The sequence below is a fragment of the Dipodomys ordii genome, unplaced genomic scaffold, assembly GCF_000151885.1.
Source record: "Dipodomys ordii isolate 6190 unplaced genomic scaffold, Dord_2.0 Scaffold62, whole genome shotgun sequence".
Classification (NCBI taxonomy): domain Eukaryota; kingdom Metazoa; phylum Chordata; class Mammalia; order Rodentia; family Heteromyidae; genus Dipodomys; species Dipodomys ordii.
Window position 1 is genome coordinate 1,189,700 of NW_012267278.1, and position 18,791 is coordinate 1,208,490.

At 38.7% G+C, this 18,791-nt stretch overlaps 2 protein-coding genes across 2 annotated transcripts in view; one reads left to right on the forward strand and one right to left on the reverse strand.

Moving 5' to 3' along the window:
• Fig4 (FIG4 phosphoinositide 5-phosphatase) overlaps positions 1 to 15,664 on the reverse strand; it is a 104,741-nt gene extending 89,077 nt beyond the window's left edge. The window contains exons 1-3 of the mRNA XM_013022435.1: positions 15,417 to 15,664; positions 2,592 to 2,690; positions 1,088 to 1,211 (exon numbers count right to left, since the gene is read on the reverse strand). Of these exons, the coding sequence (XP_012877889.1) occupies positions 1,088 to 1,211; positions 2,592 to 2,690; positions 15,417 to 15,482 (289 nt within the window). The 5' untranslated portion in view covers positions 15,483 to 15,664. The remainder of the gene's footprint in view (positions 1 to 1,087; positions 1,212 to 2,591; positions 2,691 to 15,416) is intronic.
• Positions 15,665 to 18,614: 2,950 nt separating this feature from the next.
• The window catches only part of Ak9 (adenylate kinase 9), an 87,508-nt gene continuing 87,331 nt past the window's right edge, over positions 18,615 to 18,791 (forward strand). The window contains exon 1 of the mRNA XM_013022366.1: positions 18,615 to 18,731. Within this exon, the coding sequence (XP_012877820.1) occupies positions 18,615 to 18,731 (117 nt within the window). The remainder of the gene's footprint in view (positions 18,732 to 18,791) is intronic.

Here is an 18,791-nt window from a genome sequence, read left to right on the forward strand (position 1 = left end):
ATGTACAATGCATCTTGAACAGAGTCACTCCTTCCATCATTCTCTCCCCTTTGCTACCCATTCCTTCCCCACCAGAAGAAACTATGGAACATCCCACTAAAGGAAAGAAAAGGGGAAGAGAGGCTTAGGCAAGGCTCAAACCAAAGCAGTCTATACTTAAATACATCAATATCAAGCCTCAACTATGAAGAAGACCGGGGTCCTGATTTCTTGAAAACATCAATATTAGCTGAGGAAAGAGTGTGTCCAGAAACCCCTTATCTGAAGTTCTATCCATGAGTTGTAAATAGAAGCTGCTTCTCGTGCCACAGTGACTTAGATCTTGCTGGTAACAGTGAGATGTTTCATCTGTCTCATACAATTTCAACAGCAAAGTTTCTGATGGCTTGTAATTTAAAGAAGTTTCTCACTGAGTAAGAAAACAGTTGTCATCCCCAAAAGGAAGTGCTGATACCTCACTACTGCAACCTGTTTTTAGGATAAATTCCTTTTCATTTTAAAACTAGCTTTACTGTATTTTCATTCTGGCCAAATACTTAACAGTCTAAGCTAATTTTTTTATTTTTCATTTCACAACAAGCCAGCCAGCAGACTCTGCAAAGACCTAAGAACAATTCCAGATTTGTTTATATCCTGGATGAAGGCAATTACCTATAATCTTAGATACTCAGGAAGCTGAGATCTGAGGATCCCAGTAGGAAGCCAGCCAGAGCAGACAAATCTGAGACTCCTTTCTCTAAGTAATCACCAAACAGCCCAAAGCAGAGGTGTGGCACAAGTGTTAGATTAGTAGTCTTGAGTGAAAGAATCAAGTGAGAGCATGAGATCCTAAGTTTAATCAGTAATGGCATTAAAAAAAAAAAAACCTGCTCTGCTGGGCACCAGATGTATAAATGCTCTTTGATTTATGGAGAATTAAGTTTAACAATGAAAGATTGTTTAAAGTTATAGGTAATAGCTCACAGATGATGGTTTATTTATATTGATAAAAACAGTGATGGGTTATAACTATAAATCTATATAGCTTATAAGCTCTCTTTAAAAAAGGGGGGGGGGGAAGGTAGCCACAGGGAGCCTCATTTCTTACCGACAACACCAAATGCTGACACAGCTCGGAATAACCCAGAGGATCCTTTCTGTCCCATTTTTGTTCTATTTCCCAGATCTAAGCGGCCAAGAAGTTCCCGTACTTCTTGCTGAGTATATACATGCTAAAAATAAGCACAAGTAATCTATAAGGTTATGTCGATTATTATTTACCCCTAAAAATTAAAAGCTGCCTGTAAGAACCCCTATTTCTTACACTACATAATGTATGACTAAGCTGTCATTTAGAAAGCCAATTTAAGCTGATAATTGGCTCATATTACTATACTAAAAAAAAAATGTGATCAAAACCTTATACTCTGAGCCAGGTATTCAGAGACTTAAAATTATATGGATATGTATGTATTTTTGTGAGAGTATTCATAGCTCTTAGCTTCTCAAAGACTCCCTCATTGGTCGATTCCATTCCCAAATAAAGCCAAGAATCATTATAAATTCATAGGTAAGTGGAGGAATGGACTCCCAGGAGTAATGCAGGAAATCACAATAAAAAATTTATTCAAAATTAAGCTGGGCGACAGTGGTTCACACCTGTAAGCCTAGCTACTCAGGAGTCTGAGATCTGAGGATCATGGTTCAATGCCAGCCCAGGCAGGAAAGTCCGTGAGACATCTTATCTCCAACCACTCAGAAACAGAAGTGGCACAGTGGTAGAGCACTACACTAGCCTTGAGCTGAAGAGCTGAGGGACAGTGCCTTGGTCTAGAGTTCAAGCCCCACAACCAAAAAAAAAAAATTAATCAAAATTATTACCACACAGAAAATAGTTTTGCAAAGGGTCTAATGAAAATGAGTTCCAAACTTATTTTCCTGCTTAAAAACCAGGAATCTACATGAACTAATATTCACAGACAAGAAATTTTTAATATGTACAGTAAGACATAATCCCGCATTTGAAAAGAGCCAAAATTAACTACTGATTACCAATTTGTTATATTTCACTTTTGACTATTTCATGTTTTGTGCTACCTGAATTAAGCTTCTCTATTCCTGACTCTGAATTAAATATTATCTTAGTAAGAATCATTTCTCAATTTCAAGTGAATAGGAAGTCAGCAGAAGTGGTCATAGAGGTGATTTTTGGCAGTATAATAAAGCATCTTTAGCATAGAAGTCTTCCTGGACTTTAAGTAACTTTATATTGAAGCATACTAATAGATATTATCTTCCATGGATGCAACATTAAGTTGTACCGAGTGCTCAAAACATCAACTATTTAAGAAGATATATTCATAAATTATCTAAGATGTGTGCTTTCCAAAACAATCAATCTGAAAGACAAAGTATAATTATGGCATATACCTTGATACCAGTAATTTCTAGAAAACAGAATAGAGACAAATTCTAGTCAGAAAAACAGTTGTAACTTTTAGATTCATGATTTAAAAGAAAAATACATTGCTAAAGCTATAAAGATATTTCATGACCTTTAAACAATAAACATGGAAGTTTTTGTTTGTAGTCAGGTTTGGGAAGATACTTACCCTATCATCAATTATAACCAAATCTTTTGGTTCTGTTCTATCAATTTTCAAGACACGATATTTCGTTTCTGCATGATTGCTCCCAACTAGAAAATACCTCTATAAATAAAAAGAAATGTTGTTAGATTTTTGAGGCATTTTGTCCTCTGTTTATATTATAGCCATTTCAGATTTTAAAAGTACATTACCAAGTCAGGTTACCTTTTAAAAAACATTTCTGTTAACATTTCGGGAATAGAAGAATTTTTTAAAGAAAGGTATTCTTAGCAGATTAAAGACTGATTCTGCAAGGTGAGTTTTTAGTTTCTCTATTGAGGTGAACATGACAAAACTTACGTGTATTCAAGGTGTACAAAGTGATGGTTTAAGAGATCTAACATATCCATTATCACAAAGTTAATGTCTGTGTGTGTGTGTGTGTGTGTGTGTGTATGGTAAAGACATTTACACTCTTAATAAATTTCAAGTAAACAATGAAGTACAAAACATTGTATCAGTGCTATACATTAGATTCCTGTAAGTTTTTTTATCTTCTAAATGAAAATTTATACCATAGGACCAAGAGCTTCCAAATTCTCTCCCAATCCCCATCCCTTTAGCAACTACCATTCTACTCGTGCTTTTATGAGTCCAACTTGCCAAACGGGTAATTTTAAAACTGAAATATTCTTAGTGGCTTCATGATAAGAATCAGTGTGATGTCTGAAAAGTGCCAGTAACTGGGTCCGATGAATTTAATTATACCACAGAGAAATTAATCTAACTGATTGATTGGAGACTGATGTTTAAGCTTTGCCAGGAAGCAGCAGCTCTGGTAAGAATTAGAAAGCTCAGCATGTAATTAGGAAGCTTAGACAATTATTGCTATTCAAATATTGATATTTTGTCAAATAAACCTTGAAAATGACTTTAATAGAGCAACTACAAAAATTCACCCCACAATCCTACAAAAGATTTAAATGGTTGTACCTTCTCAAATGGCCTTTTATATAAAAGCTACAGGAAATAATTGGTATTCTGTCTTTCTTGAAACATTTCCTTGAAGCATTGTACCAGATTACAGTAACATTAGTCTTAAATGAATACTGAGAATTATATGGATAATAAAAACATGGAGAAAAATAACCACATACTTAAGGGAAAATTTTTTCTATCTCATTCAGAAAAACTAAATGAGATAGTGTGTGTGTGTGTGTGTGTGTGTGTGTGTGTGTGTGTGTGTGTGTTGACGCTGGAATCAAATCCAGAGTTTCATACATACTAAGCATGTGCTAGTGTGTGTGTGTGTGTGTGTGTGTGTGTGTGTGTGTGTGTGTATGTTGACGCTGGAATCAAATCCAGAGTCTCACACATACTAAGCATGTGCTAGACCACCAAGCCATATTCCCAGTTCTGGGTGAATTATTTTAAAATTACTTTTAAGGAAGTAATTTTAAAAATCCATTAACAAAAATAAATTATATAAATACATTTTGCTTCAAATATGTCCTCTAAAAAGGACGTGATATTTGAACATTGCTAACACTGAGAAGATGCTGCCACAATCCACTGGTGTTTTACCATCTCAGTGGTCCTGTAAGATAGAAATATACAAAGTAACTAAATATCAAGAAAAATTAAATAATAATAATGCATACAATTTAATCTATATCAGCATCCAAACTGAAGAATGTACAACATAGGAAAAATGAGGGAAGGAAAGATTTATGTGGATTAATAGATAAAGAAAATAACAGAGTGGAGACTAGAAATGAACTTTCAAGAATGGATATGATTTTTAGATTTGACAGCATTTCAGAATACTAACACCTGATTGCACGGTTTTTTACCTCTAAATCTACAGAAATAAATGGAATTTTTATTGTTGCTAACTACACTATATATATATAACATTTTAGCCAAGGAAGGACCATGTATATGATTGAGATCCCACCAGATGATATCAATTAGCTATCTTAGTTTGTGCAAGCAAGTATACTTCATGATGTTCAGGAAATGATGAAATCATTGATGCATTCCAGTATGTGTCCCTGTTGTTAAGCAACTCATGACTTACGTTTATACAGGTCTTATGAAGAGCAAAAGCATATGTTAACAGATGATTAGCCCTTTCCCAAGACTAAGCAAAACACTCAATCCCACACCTCCTAAAAGAAACAGGATCTAGAGAACGCTGCCAGTTACAATGAGTTAGAAAAAAAGCAATTATAATAAAAAAAATAAAAACTAAGTTGGGACATCCAGTAAATGGACTCATTTTACTGAGGGAGCAGTAGAAGGACAGGAAGGACAGAGAAGGAAGAAGTCAAGAAAGCTCCATCATACCTTAGCTCATTCCTGTCCCTGAGACCCATCCTACCACTGAGAGAGAGCGATAACTTGGAATAAATTCATACTTGCTGGCAGAAAAAGGAGCTACTAAACCAGGTCCTAGTGATTCAATCTCTTAATCCTATCTACATGGGAGACAGAATGGGAAGAATGCCAGCTCAGGCAGAAAACTAAGTAAGACCCCCCTTTTTCCAACCCATTGCTGGGAGTCTGAGACTGGGAGGACCACAATGACAGGCCAGCCATCACTGAAAAGTCCACCTACAGGGAAGCTAAGCTCCACAAGGAGGCCCACGCCTGTGATCCCAACAATGACAGGAAGCCTATGGTAAGTGGACTGTGTAGCTCAGGCAGGTGTGCAGGTGGGAAGTAAGGCCCTATCCTTAAACTAACCAGTGAATGAGAGGGCTAGAAGTGTGGAGCAATGATAACACACGCGGCTAGCAAGTACACGGCTCTGAGTTTAAACTCTTACTACCATCACACAGAGAGGAAGAAAGCTACTTTATGAGCTGTATAGAGGCTTGAAGATAAACAGCTTCTAGGAGAGCAAGTACTAAGAGAAAGATCTAAAAGGAAAGAAGCTTGCTATGTTTGTTAAAAAAAAAAATTACATGAGAAAATGCTTACAAAACACCTAACAGTGAGTAGGAACTCAATAGAAAGAAGGTACACAATGGATATTTCTTTTTCTCATTTATTTCTGAGGATGTCAGAGAGCCACTGTATTTTTTTGGGGGGAGGGGGATTTAAAAAGAGTATATTCCAAAGGGAGGAACACATATGCAGGACCAAAACAGAAACAGAATAGGGGAAATGAATGCACCAACCTGTTAGTCACAGGGGAGACAAGCATGCGGATTAACAACCACGAATCATGTGCTATAAAGACATTTGAACTGGATACAAAGAGAACACAGGAAAAGCACTTAACTCCTTGGGTCAGGTCAGAGCAAGCTATCAAGAGAGGCTGGTATTATCCTGACGCTTAGCCTTGAAGTCCTGTACACAGAACTTTGTATACTGAGCAAAGACAGCATAAGCAAAGCCTCCAAGTATTTCTACCTGAAATAATCCTCATTCATCACTTGTGTGCCTCTCAGCCCAAAGCACTTTTGTTTATATCTGGCTCTACTTCTTACCAAAGCCCATTTCTTTGAAGCTGGCCTTCTCCCTTCATCTTATTTTACATATCTCAAGAGCCTGGGGCTAACTCTCTAATAACTTCCACTTTAAATTTAAATTTTTAAGTCTACTGGTTAAATTTAAAGTTAAGAACTTTAAATTTCTAAGTCTACTGATACAGTCTATCTCTCTAGGCACTGGGTAAGTGTTAGGAGAAGAACAGCCACCTATACAGTGTAATCCTTTAATATACTGGGTACATTTCTGTAACTACACCTAACTTACATATAACACATCTGGTTAAAGATACAGAATGATGAAACTGAGTCAACTCAATAAGAAGGCATATAACAGTAATTCCCAAATGAAGTTAGAAGTTTTATAGTCCTAGGAAATCTAAAGGTTAACTGTAATAAGATCATGATTTGACAGTTTGCTCTAAGAAAAAAAGATATGGATCCTGACTTGCTAGGGGATATTATTGGCCTTTGGAACATATGTATAGTGGAAGATCTTCACTCCAATATTCAGATCCTTCCAGAGTCCATGAGTTAGAGAGAGGAGCCAAAAGCTAAAAACCCACAGAATTTAAAAGCAGATCTGAGTGGGGAGAAAAAAAATGGGAAGCAGTATAACTATCTACATACACTCCTTCTAAAACTGTCTAAATAGTCCAAAGACCCTAAAAATGTTTTGTACAAAGAATAGCGACCTCATGTGGAGCCAGTACTGCAGCTTTTCAGTAGACTGGCTGTGGACAACAGAATTACTGTCTGCACTGCCCTCTGGCGGCCATTAAAAATCTACTTCCACACCTTTCTAAAATTTTTTTCTAGAGAGGCCTTATTTATTCTACTGGGCTTTATTTCCTCCTCATTAAATATACCAACACTGTAATTATGTACAACTTAGACTTTGTTACATTTAATAGTATGCTTTAAAACTGACCTCAGCTTATAGCAGCTTAAAAATTTCTCTGAGATACCTTTTCATGAAATTTTTCTCCATTGATTTTTTTCCAATTTTTTATTTTGAAAAAAATTCAAACCTAGTGAGACAATAAAACAGTACAATGTATATCCACATACTGTTCCTCTATAGTCATTAAATTTGGATATTTTGATGCATTTCTTTTCTTCCTGCCTTCCTCCTCATAAAACTTTTTTCTTCTGACCCATTTGAAATGAATGAAGATATCTTAACACATTACCCCCTAGAAACCTCAACTGCATTTCTAAAAGTAAGAATGACCCCAATATTCATAATACCACTGATACAATAATGACATACAATTCATGTTCAAATTTCCCCCTTGTCCATACAATATCCACTGTAACTAGGTTTTTAAAACAAGAATCGAACTGAGGTTCCGGTACTGCATTTGGCTACCATGTCATTTTTCATACCTTTTAATCTAGAATAGTCCCCTCCTTAACCTTGGTTTTCTGTTGATGTCTTGCATTCACTTGAGCATTTACTAGTGAAGGCCTCCTAAGGGTCAAGCACTAGGCTAGCGACATGGGGAGGAAAGGTAAACTAGAAGATGTATTTTGGCACTATCATTTGATGGGTTGGGTCAGAAAAGGGAATCATAAATTTAATTACTTTTGTTTGAGCAATAAGTGGAGCCACTTAGCAACAGAGAGATGATTGAAAAAGTAAGAGCCCAGTTCACAAGATGTCCATGAGATAAATGACTCTGAAACTCAGGAGAGAGATTTCAGGTGGTGCCATTAGCACATACCTACATTTGAAGCCAGAGGACTGAGTTACACACTCTAGGGATGATGAAGGAATAACAGATAATAAAGACAAAAATCAAGACCCAAGCTGGGCGCTAGTGGCTCATGCCTGTAATCCTAGCTACTCAGAAGGCTGAGCTCTGAGGATGATGGTTCAGAGCCAGCCCAGGCAGAAAGGTCAGTGAGACTCTCATCTCCAATTAACCACCAGAAAACCGGAAGCAGCACTGTAGCTCAGTTGGTAGAGCACTGGCCTTGAGCTGAAGAGCTGAGGGACAGCACCCAGGCTGGGTTCAAGCCCCGCAACCAACACCAACAACAAAAAAATCAAGACCCAAGAAACCACCCTGAAGAGCCCTATTACTGAGAAGCTAAATTTGGAGACACAAGTAGCTAAGAAGCTGAGAGGAACAGCCAGTGAACACAGGTCAGACTCTGAAGCAATGGGAGAAGACTGGCTAGAAAAGGACAGAGGACACACAGCTGGCTACACCAACTGTACTAAGAAGCATCAAAGCACCTGACAACAGATGCTTATGAGTGGCATTTTTGTGGCATTCTCAGTAACAAGTGGGGCCTAAATGCACTACAGAGCTGGTTGAAGAGCAAATGGGGTAATTCCAGATAATGGTGGAAGAGTGAACCCTTTTTTTCCTCTCAAGCATGTTATTAAAACATGTTTCTTATAGAAACAAGGACAATCAGAGGACTGAAGGAGAGAAGCAAAATTACAGTGATAATCATATCCATAATGGTAACCTGAAACTGAAGAGAGTGCTCAACAAAGCTGAGTTCTACAGTGGCAGTAGAGATGTAAAGAAGCAATCCAATTTAAACACACACACACACATGTACACACACATACACACACACACACACACATACCCCAAAAGCTTCAAAAGGCATAGAAATTGTTGGCACCTGATAGCTCTGGATTATCCTGAAGAAGATAAAAAGAATGTAGCACAAAAAAGAAGATAGACGTTTCTGAAGAAGAAAAATCAAAGCTTCAAACTAAAGATCAAGAACAGGTACCATTAGGAACTCTGAGGAACCACACTGGAAAATGTGGACATATGCCTTCAAATTTATAGAAGAAGATTTACTTTAACCTTACAAGGCAGCATAAGGACTTTTTAAACATGTAAAAGTTTAAACAATTATTTTCCATGACACTTTCTCAGGAAACAACTGAGAGAAGTGCTCCACCAAAACAATGGAATAAATCAAGAAACAGAAATGGATATGGTCCAGGATAAAAGGAAAATAGTGAGAAAGAGGAAACATGATGATGGTGAAGAGGGTCCAGGATGGCAACTGTGCTGCAGCCTGGGAAACAGCCAGCCCAGACCTGATCCGCTGCTTCCAGATGAGAGCTGAACAATTCCTATGGTTTGTGAGTGAGTTTTAAAAAAAGCTTTACATATCTGAGGGAATTTAAGGCTAGGTTTCTAATAAATTCATAGTCAGGACTGTGGATTTAGGAAGAAGGAAAGTCGTATGAAATACTAGCAGTCTAAAGCAGTGGTAGGCCCATAGTAATGAAGAGAAATAAAATGTCAAGACAACAAGGAAAGAAATACAGCAGCTACGGGAACATGAGAGATCCCCATAAGCCAGGCATTCATCAGTGTCACCACGTATTTCATGTAAACAGATGCTTAAGAACCAACACTGAGCAGGACACCGGTGGCTCACGCCTATAATCCTAGCCACTCAGGAGGCTGAGATCTGAGGATTGCAGTTCAAAGCCAGGCCAGGCAGGAAAGTCTGTGAGACTCTTACCTCCAATAAACCACTAGAAAACCGGAAGTGGTGCTGTAGCTCAAGAGCGCTCGCCTTGAGCTGACGAGCACAGGGACAGCACCCAAGCCCAGAGTTCAAGCCTCACGACCAACCAAAAAAAAAAAAAAAAGAAATAACACTGATGGAGACAGTTTATAGATATTTTGAGGGAGTTAAGATGTTATAAATACTTATAGATACTTTGGCAGGAGTTAAGATGAATTAGAATACTAAAAGAAAAACCATATAACAAGACATTGAAACAGAAAATAACCCAAGCACACTCTTTTTTTTTTTTTTTTGGTCGGTCGTGGGGCTTGAACTCTGGGCCTGGGCGCTGTCCCTCAGCTCTTCAGCTCAAGCTCTACCACTTGAGCTACAGCGCCACTTCCGGTTTTCTGGTGGTTTTATTGGAGATAGGAGTCTCACGGTCTCTCCTGCCCGGGCTGGCTTTGAACCGCAATCCTCAGATCTCAGCCTCCTGAGTAGCTAGGATTACAGGCGTGAACCACCAGTGCCCAGCGCAAGCACACTCTTCTTAAAGTTAACTGCCAAAAGGAATAGGCTAAAATTTTTCTTTTAAGAAAAGCTTAAAATTTCAGTATGAGGCTTTAACAGCAGTGTCTTAGAATAAAAATGAGTGTGTTTTTAAAATATATACTAAGAATCCAAAAGAAATACAATAGAAATTCCACTTAATGGAAATTCAGTATCTACTAACATAATTATTTCCTTTTATAATGACAGGCTAATTAATCACTCATTCACTAGAAATCTGAGGGAAGATAATCAGACTTCTTGAAAGGGAAGAAAGTTTAGATTGTATGACAGCTTCAATTAATGTTAAACTTCACTTGAACTTTTAGACTAAATGCATTATTTTTAAAGAACATCCTGAAGTTATTTCTCAGTCTAACAGTACTGCAGGCCTGTCACCTACTTCAGTCAAGCAATCCCAACAATGGAAGACACAATCCAGGGCCAGGAAGTACATCTTAGCCTAAAGGGATATCCAAGTCCACCTGGTAGAGATTCAGTACTGTAGTCATAGGATAGCTTCAAATGTGTTGTAGAATAGTGCCCACACCGTCTAAACCTGCAATAATCATCACTATGCAACTCGCTTCCACTCCATATCCTTTGGTTCCCTGCTCCACTCCCTTAGCCAACCACATGCTGTATGGTTTTCTCTTTCCTCATAACACAAACCAAAACTAAGTAAGGTATATTCCTCATGGTGGGGCTCTTTTTATTGTACTCTACTTTGCATGGTCTTCCAGGTGGGTAAATTCCATAAATCATTTTGGAATATGGCAGTAAATACACACATACACACACACACACACACACACACACACACTTCTGGAGCTCTAAGAGTAAAGATTATCTTAACTTTTTCCCTTACAAAGCACACTTTTAGGCAGCCCTTGTCTGTTTGGCATATAAAATGGCTACTTACTGCAATGCGAAGATACCTTCCCCTTTTGTGGGTTAAAAAAAAATACATCTAAGGATATACTACTTTATCTGTGGCTCTGGTTACTAATACTTCCCCATCTGTCATGCAGCTTTTGGCTAATTTACATTTACAGTTTCTAAATGCTTCATACTAGAAAAAAAGTCAAGGATCTGCTTGTGAAACCAGAGAAAGATAAACCATATGCTATGATCTAAATATTAGCAATGCCTTCCCCCATTCATAGCCTGAGGCAACAGTATTAAGTTGTAAGGAGGTATAATCCCTGCTGAATGGACTTGGTAGCGATTATTAAAAGGGGCTGAGGGAGTCAATCCAACCGTTAGCCACGTGAGGGCATTCACCAGACACTAACCTGTGAGAGCCTCCATTCTCAACTCCCCAGACGCTAAAATTTTGAGATATGTGCTTACTGCCCAGTTCACGGCACAGTGATTACAGCATCCCAAATGAATGACAACACTGATTGATCCAAAATGCATAAGAAAAAAATAATAAGCCTAAGAGAAGAAAAACTGATTAACTAGGAAACAAATAGTGGTGAATATTAAGCCAAAGTTAGTTTTTTTCAAATTATTAAAAGGATCAATAAATAAATAAGAAAGAACACAAAATACCACCAGACTCGAAGAAACATAGGTCCCATGGTTTCCCTTATCTGCAATAACTAATACATGTCTAGGACAAGCAGAAGAGGACAAAAGCTATATACTTATGACCATACAACCTGATGCTAAGAGAAATGAACCCAAAGATAGGGACACAAAAGATTTTATCTTTCTTGTTGTTCTTTTTAATGTACATATAATGTACTATGTCATTTTTTTTGTCTCTTTGTATGTTCTTCCCCCACGGTATAACCCCTGTTGTCACTGTATTTGATTCCAGTGTCCTTCATCTTCTATATACATTTTTCTAATTTGGGGAGGGGAAGGGAAATAACAAAATGCTGAAATAAGGATACAGGATGACTCATTGTAACAATGAGATGTACAAGACACTAGTTGAAAATGAACTTTACAACTCTGCAAGGTCGGAGAGGCATTGGGGAGGTGGGGAAGAAAGGGATGGTAGGGGAAAAACAAAGGAGGAGGTAACAATGCTCAATAAGAAATGTATTCATTACCTTGCTCATGTAACTATAACCCCTCTGGACAGCATCTTTACAAAAATATTTTTTTTTAAAAAAAAGAACACAAAATACCAAAGAGCTAAGGATGTAACTCATAAGAACATAAGCCTAGTATGCTGAAAACTCTATGGCTCTATCATTACAAAAACAGGAATGGAAGAGGGAAATCCTACAAATATATTTTTAAAAAAGAGAGAATATTAAGAACAATTGGATGGCAGCAAGTTCAACAACTGAGAAGAAATGGGCTTGACAAAACATAATCTATGTAAACTAATTCAAGATCCACTGAAAATCTATGTAGCCCTGCATCTGTTCTAGAAATAGATTTATTATCGTAAAACTTCAAATCCAAATGTTTCACTAGTGAATTCCAACAAACACTGAAAAAAATGTCAATCTTATATAATCACTTTCAGGAAATAAATGGAATATTTCTCAACTAAGTTTATAAAGAGTTAGTCTTATGGAAAAATAGCACAAAGACGTTAAAGAAAATGATAATAGGGTCATATCTAGTTTCCTTACTTCTTAGAACTCTTATAGCAGATGGCCCTCAGTCTGATCCATGCATATGAATGGAAATTTCCTAAAATTGAAAATATACTAAACCTAAAGTCAAAAATCTGGACAAAGTATCAGCACATATTCTAGTAAACAATTATAAGGCATGGCTATGTAGGGTATATTCCCAAAATTCAAGTCTTAACATTTGAAAAAGAATAAATGTAATTGACCATAGGAAGCAAATAAAGGAAATGACATATACAGATGAAGGAAAAAGAAATGACAACCAGGCACAGAGGCTAATGCCTATAATCCTCGTTACTTAGTAGACAAAGACTAAGAGAATTGCAGTCAGAGACTATCAGGCAATCTCCAGACAACCCAAGGAAAAAGCTGGAAAGACCTATGTTCAACCAATAAAAACTAAGTACAGTGGGCTCATGTCACTTTGCAGAGAGAGTAAACAGCAAGATTTCAGTCTAGGCAAAAAGTGAGACCCTATTAAAAAAATAATACTAACAAAAGTAAAAAGGGTTGTGATGTGGCTCAAGTGGCAGAGCCCCTGCCTATGCAAGCACAGGCTCTGAATTCAAACTTCAATAAAACAAACAATAAAAATCCTATACTAGTTACTATGCTCATCATCACAACCTAATGCAAATTATTTTTCCATTAATAACATATATTGTGTTATAATTGTTAATATAATTGTTTGCCTTTTTGTGTGATATCCCTAAAACTTTGAGCTTATGACTCAAAACTTTTTTTCTACATATATATTTTTAAGTCACAATTTTTTTTTTTAAGAAAAGGAAAGAAAAGGGCTGGGAAGGTGGCTCAGTGGTAGAGTGCTTGCCTCACAAGCATGAGGCCCTGGGTTCGATTCTTCAGCACCACATAAGCAGAAAAAGCCAGAAGTGGTGCTGTGGCTCAAGTGGTAGGGCATTAGCCTTGAGCTGAAGTGCTGAGGGACAGTGCCCAGGCCCAGAGTCCAGCCCCCATGACCAACAAAAAAAATAAAAGAAAGAAAAGAAAAGAAAAAGAAATCCCTACTTAACTAATAAGAAACTAGGTTCAGAGTTTCAATGCAGCAGATGGCTGCCCAACTACATACAGCATTCCCTGTAAGGAAAGGGGTTGTTAGCACAGCCAAGTAACTGATTGCCTTTGTAACTTGTCCACCAGAGGCTGAGAGACTGTCAAGCTGATTCTCCAAGTGTGTATGCTGTTTGGGGCAGCACTGGGGAGGTCCTCAAGCCTACATCTTGTTTCTACTTTCCCAGAGGCTGCTGAATTTCCATCCTCCAGTAATTGTACACAATGGGTCCTTGAGTCCTTTCATCTTTAAGTTGGCCAGAGTTGGTTTCCATTACTTAAGTGCATGAAAAGGGGTAATGTTTGAGTTCTAGAATACAGAACTCTTCGTTAAACCCTCTTAGCCAGCATTTATTGATCACCAACTGTTTGAAAGTTAATATATCAGAGCTGTGATGCCAGGACCAATTTTAACCAAGAATAAGACACAGTAAGGTTTATGATCCTCAATAAATGTTTACTGAATTGATGTTAAATTAGGGAGACCACTGATGATTTCTGGGCGGAAAATGATTATACTACAAATACAGCTTCAGGACTATTCAGTTTTCTGAACATTCTTCTTCTGTTTCTAACTAGACATTAACCAGCACATTTTACAAAAATACAAAGTTTTGTTCCAATGTAAAAATGGTTCAGTGTGTTAAATAATTTCATCCCCTGGTCTGGATCTAATTATCTCAGAACTAACAATTCTACACTCTGCATTATAACTGAGAAACTCAAGCTAAGTGATTTCTTGTTAGTCCTCCAGAGAGGACAACCTAAATTTCACTGAATGAATATTCCTTATAAGACATTCTCCCACACAACTTAGAAAAGCTATAAACTTTGTTTTCTCAACAGAGAAATGACAACGTATGAAGTTTTCCATAAACACCATTACCTAAATTGGGGAACTTAATCATTAAAAAAAAATTAGAAAGCCTGCTACTTTGCTATTTACATGGCCATATGAAGTAATGCTTGTAAAAACTAATTTTTAAAATTAAATGCCATGTTGAAAAAGTCAAGTGAAAAGAAAAAAAAAATGTTACCCAAACTAGCAAAACAAAGATACGCTTTTTCTTTTTCCTTAAAGGAAATAAGAGAGAGAAAACCAAAGAAATCAGCAATAAGTGTACAATAAGTAATTCGCAAGAATCACAACGATGGACTAGGAAAACAGAAAAGGTCTGGGGGTTTATTTCATGCCTCTGTCTGTAGAATAACTAGTGAACTCAAGAAACTTTCAGACTTTTGAAAGCAGAGGGGGGGAAGGGGGAGGGACACAGAGAGACAGAGAGGGGGTGGGGGAGGGAGAGGAAGAGGGAGGGGGAGGGAGAGGAAGAGGGAGAGAGGGAGAGATCCGACAGCTAACTCACCGCGAAGCTCGTGAGCACCTGTTCACAGGTGTGCCCACAGGACCTAGAAGTGCAAGCGTGAGCTTGCAAACGCAGCTTGACCCTAGGTGCGAAAACACCGCGAGCCGAGGCCCCTCCCCCGGGGGAAGCCTGGAAAGAGGGAGAGGAGGTGGGGTGCGGCCTCGGCCCTGGGACCCCCACCCACGCGGGGGTGCGGCCTCGGCCCTGGAACCCCACACGAGCGGCCGCAAACCCCTCCCGCCGCGCGCCGCCCCCGCCGGTACTCACAGCTCGGGTCTCGTACAGAACCAGCTTCTGCACCGAGCTGATGATGGGGGCCGCGGCCGTGGGCATGGCGGGGGCCACAGGGGGCCCCACAAGAGGGCGCTAGGCCGCGGCCCAGGCGGTGGCAGCTGTCGCCCCGCCCCCAAGAGACAGCGAGAAGACACCTCAGATTCTTCAGAACCCTCAAACCCCGCACACCAGCTCCAACTGAGAAACTCGCTCCCCTCACTTAAGCTGCCCAGGCCACCCGCAGGCGCTCAGGCGTTTCCGGATTCCTCGCCCCGCCCTCCGACAAGCCCCGCCCAGGAACGAAGGGGCGGAACTGGAGGGCATACCACTGAGAGCTTAGTGTAGAGAGGCTCTCAAGACCTGCGTACTGCTGAGGAAGGAAGCCGGCGGCGCCATATTTGTTGAGGGCGAGAAAAAAATGCAGGTGGAGAAAAACCTGAGAATTCGTTTTCTAGTTCCGCTCGTCCCGACGGAAAAAAGGGGGGAATATTTAGGATTGGGTTGCTCCTCTTGAAGCAGTTTCCCCTGGTGCAGAATACACCTGTCCCAGGCAGCTCTTTGTCTTCCCTTGCATTCGACTTCTGCCATATATTCAACTTCTGGCAGAAGTTGAATGAATATCTATGTTTATATGTATGTATCTATGTATATAATATATGTATATATTTCTTCCCTTGCATTCAACTTCTGCCATATATAATACATATTACATATTATATATACATACATTCAACTTATATACATTCAACTTCTGGCATATATTATTATATATTACATATAATATGTAATATATGGCAGAAGTTGAATGTATACATATATGAACGTATGTGTGTATATATATATTATATATATATATATATATATATATATATATATTCCCCCCTAGAAACTTGCAATCTGGCTGTCCTTCACTGAGTACTGTGGTTTCTCCCATCCTCCTTTCGTTGCATACTTTATTCTTAGGAGAGTCTTAGTGTATAATGACTATATGATCCAAGACATTTTTCTTAATTATCTCAGTATGGATAAGTTGGAGTTTTCCACGTTTTGTGCGTAAGACTAACCATCTTTAAATTTTAAAATAGGACTGTAGTGCAAAGGGAGAGGAGGGTAGTGGGAGCCATTTAATGTACAGGGACATAAATGGACAACGCATCATCACTTTCCACACTTATGCAAAGAGTCTATAATGCCTATGCATACACAGTTAGATACAACAGCAAATTATTTCGAATAAAAATGCACAATGAAAGGCAGCCCCGCCTGCTGAGGCCCCGCCCTCGGGGAACCTGCGCTCAGCCGGCGGGTTTCCACAGCAACCGCCCAACAGATCCCAGAGCCTGTGCTGGTGGCCGCTGAGGGGTCCGCTGGGGACAGGTGAGTGAAAGAACGCGTTACCCGGTGCCAGGGGGGTGTTGCCCGCCGCCCGGAGGGACTTGTTACTTGACCGGCCTTTGCACAGAATCTCACTTTCTGCAGGGACCCCCCCCACGCCCCTTGCCAGTTACTTTTCTTGCAAGATCATTTTTCTTGCAAGATCTTTTCATGAAACTCCCTGCCCCTCCCCACTCCACCACCCCACTTTTTGTTGAGGTACTGAGGTTTGAGTGCTTATTACGTAAATCCACTTTCAAAGACTAATGTGAGATGTCCTGGAGTGGCGGCTAACCTAACTAAGGGAAAGTATTGGGTTTCCCAGCAATGCCTGTAAACCTCAGAATCCGCCACTAGAGAGGTCTCAACAGCAAAAAGTAATAAACATTTAACAATAATAATAATAATAATACTTTTTGGTTTGCCCGTCCTGGGACTTGAACTTGGCTTCGATGCTGTTCCTGAGCATTTTTCCCCCAAGCTAGCGCGCCACCATTTAAGCCACAAAGCCACTTCCAGCTTTTTCTGTGTAGTATGTTGGAGTTATGAATCTCACACACTTTCCTGTGTGAGCTGGCTTCGAACCAAGATCTCACGTTCTTGAGTAGCCAGGCTTATGAGGCTCAAAACAAAATTTTTTAATTAGCACATAATAAAATGTTATTAGCTGATATGTTGAAGATTCGGAATTGAGAGATTACAAACTTTCTAAAATAAATATATAGTATTGATTCTTTTATAAAAGACCTACTTTGTTACTGATTCACTCTAGCAAATACCATGAATTGAAAACTTAGTTTTTATAGATAAATGTTTAAAATTGTGGCTTATGGGCTTACAAACCTACTTAATAGCTCGGAATAGCAAAACATTTCCGAAAATATTTCTGAATATATTCTTATAAGTGTAAGTATTACAAAGTGAATATGTGTAAAAACTACTTTTGGATTTTTCTACATATATTTAACCAGCATTACCTAAAATGTGAAAATATGCCAGGTGCCAGTGGCTCATCATCTGTAATCCTAGTGCTCAGGAGTCTGAGATCTGAGGCTCCCGGCCGGCTCAGGCAAGAAAACTCATGAGATCCTTGTCTCCATATTACTACCCAAAAAAGTGAACCTATGGCTAGCATCAAACAAAAAAGCTCAGGGAAGGCTTATGCATGAGGCCCTGGGTTCGATTTCTCAGCACCACATAAGCAAAAAAGAAAAAAAACGGAAGTGGCGCTATGGCTCAAGTGGTAGAGCACTAGCCTTGAGCTGAAGAGCTGAGGGATAGTGCCCAGGCCCAGAGTTCAGGCCCACGACCAGACCAAAAAAAAAAAAAAAAAAGCTCAGGGACAGTGTCCAGGTCCTGAGTTCAAGCCCCAGGACCAGCACACAAACGCACAAAAAGAAAAACAACAACAAAAACAGGGCAAATATGACTCCAATAGATTTAGCCAGCATTTTTTCTATTTCTGGTAAAATTTATATACACATATGTACATATAACAGACTTAACTTTAATTTGATCTTCCATACAGGACACATATTAAATGTGCATATTTGTACATATTTTCTTCTTAGTCCTTTGGAAGCATAGTCTTTTGAGCTCTTTTTGATGCAAGACATAGGTTAGATTTTCTCTCTCAGACTAAGGGCCTATTATTATTTTAATAGGTGAATTTAACTTATTTGCAGCTACTGACAAAACCCATGTATTTCATGATATGAAATTGCTTATGAAGTAATACAGCTCTCCCTAGCCTGTCTGCTCCAACCAAATTAGGCATTTAAATAATTTGATTTTTTTCTTATTGTAGTATTGCGTATCATGACTTCTCAAGAGAATACAGAAGAACTGCCTTTTGCAGATATATTTGATGAAGATGAAACTGAAAGGGATTTTTTACTTTCCAAACCTGTTTGCTTTATTATATTTGGGAAACCAGTAAGTTATCTTTTCTCTTATTTATTGTAATTTTATTTTTAATGAAAGTATGTTAATTTG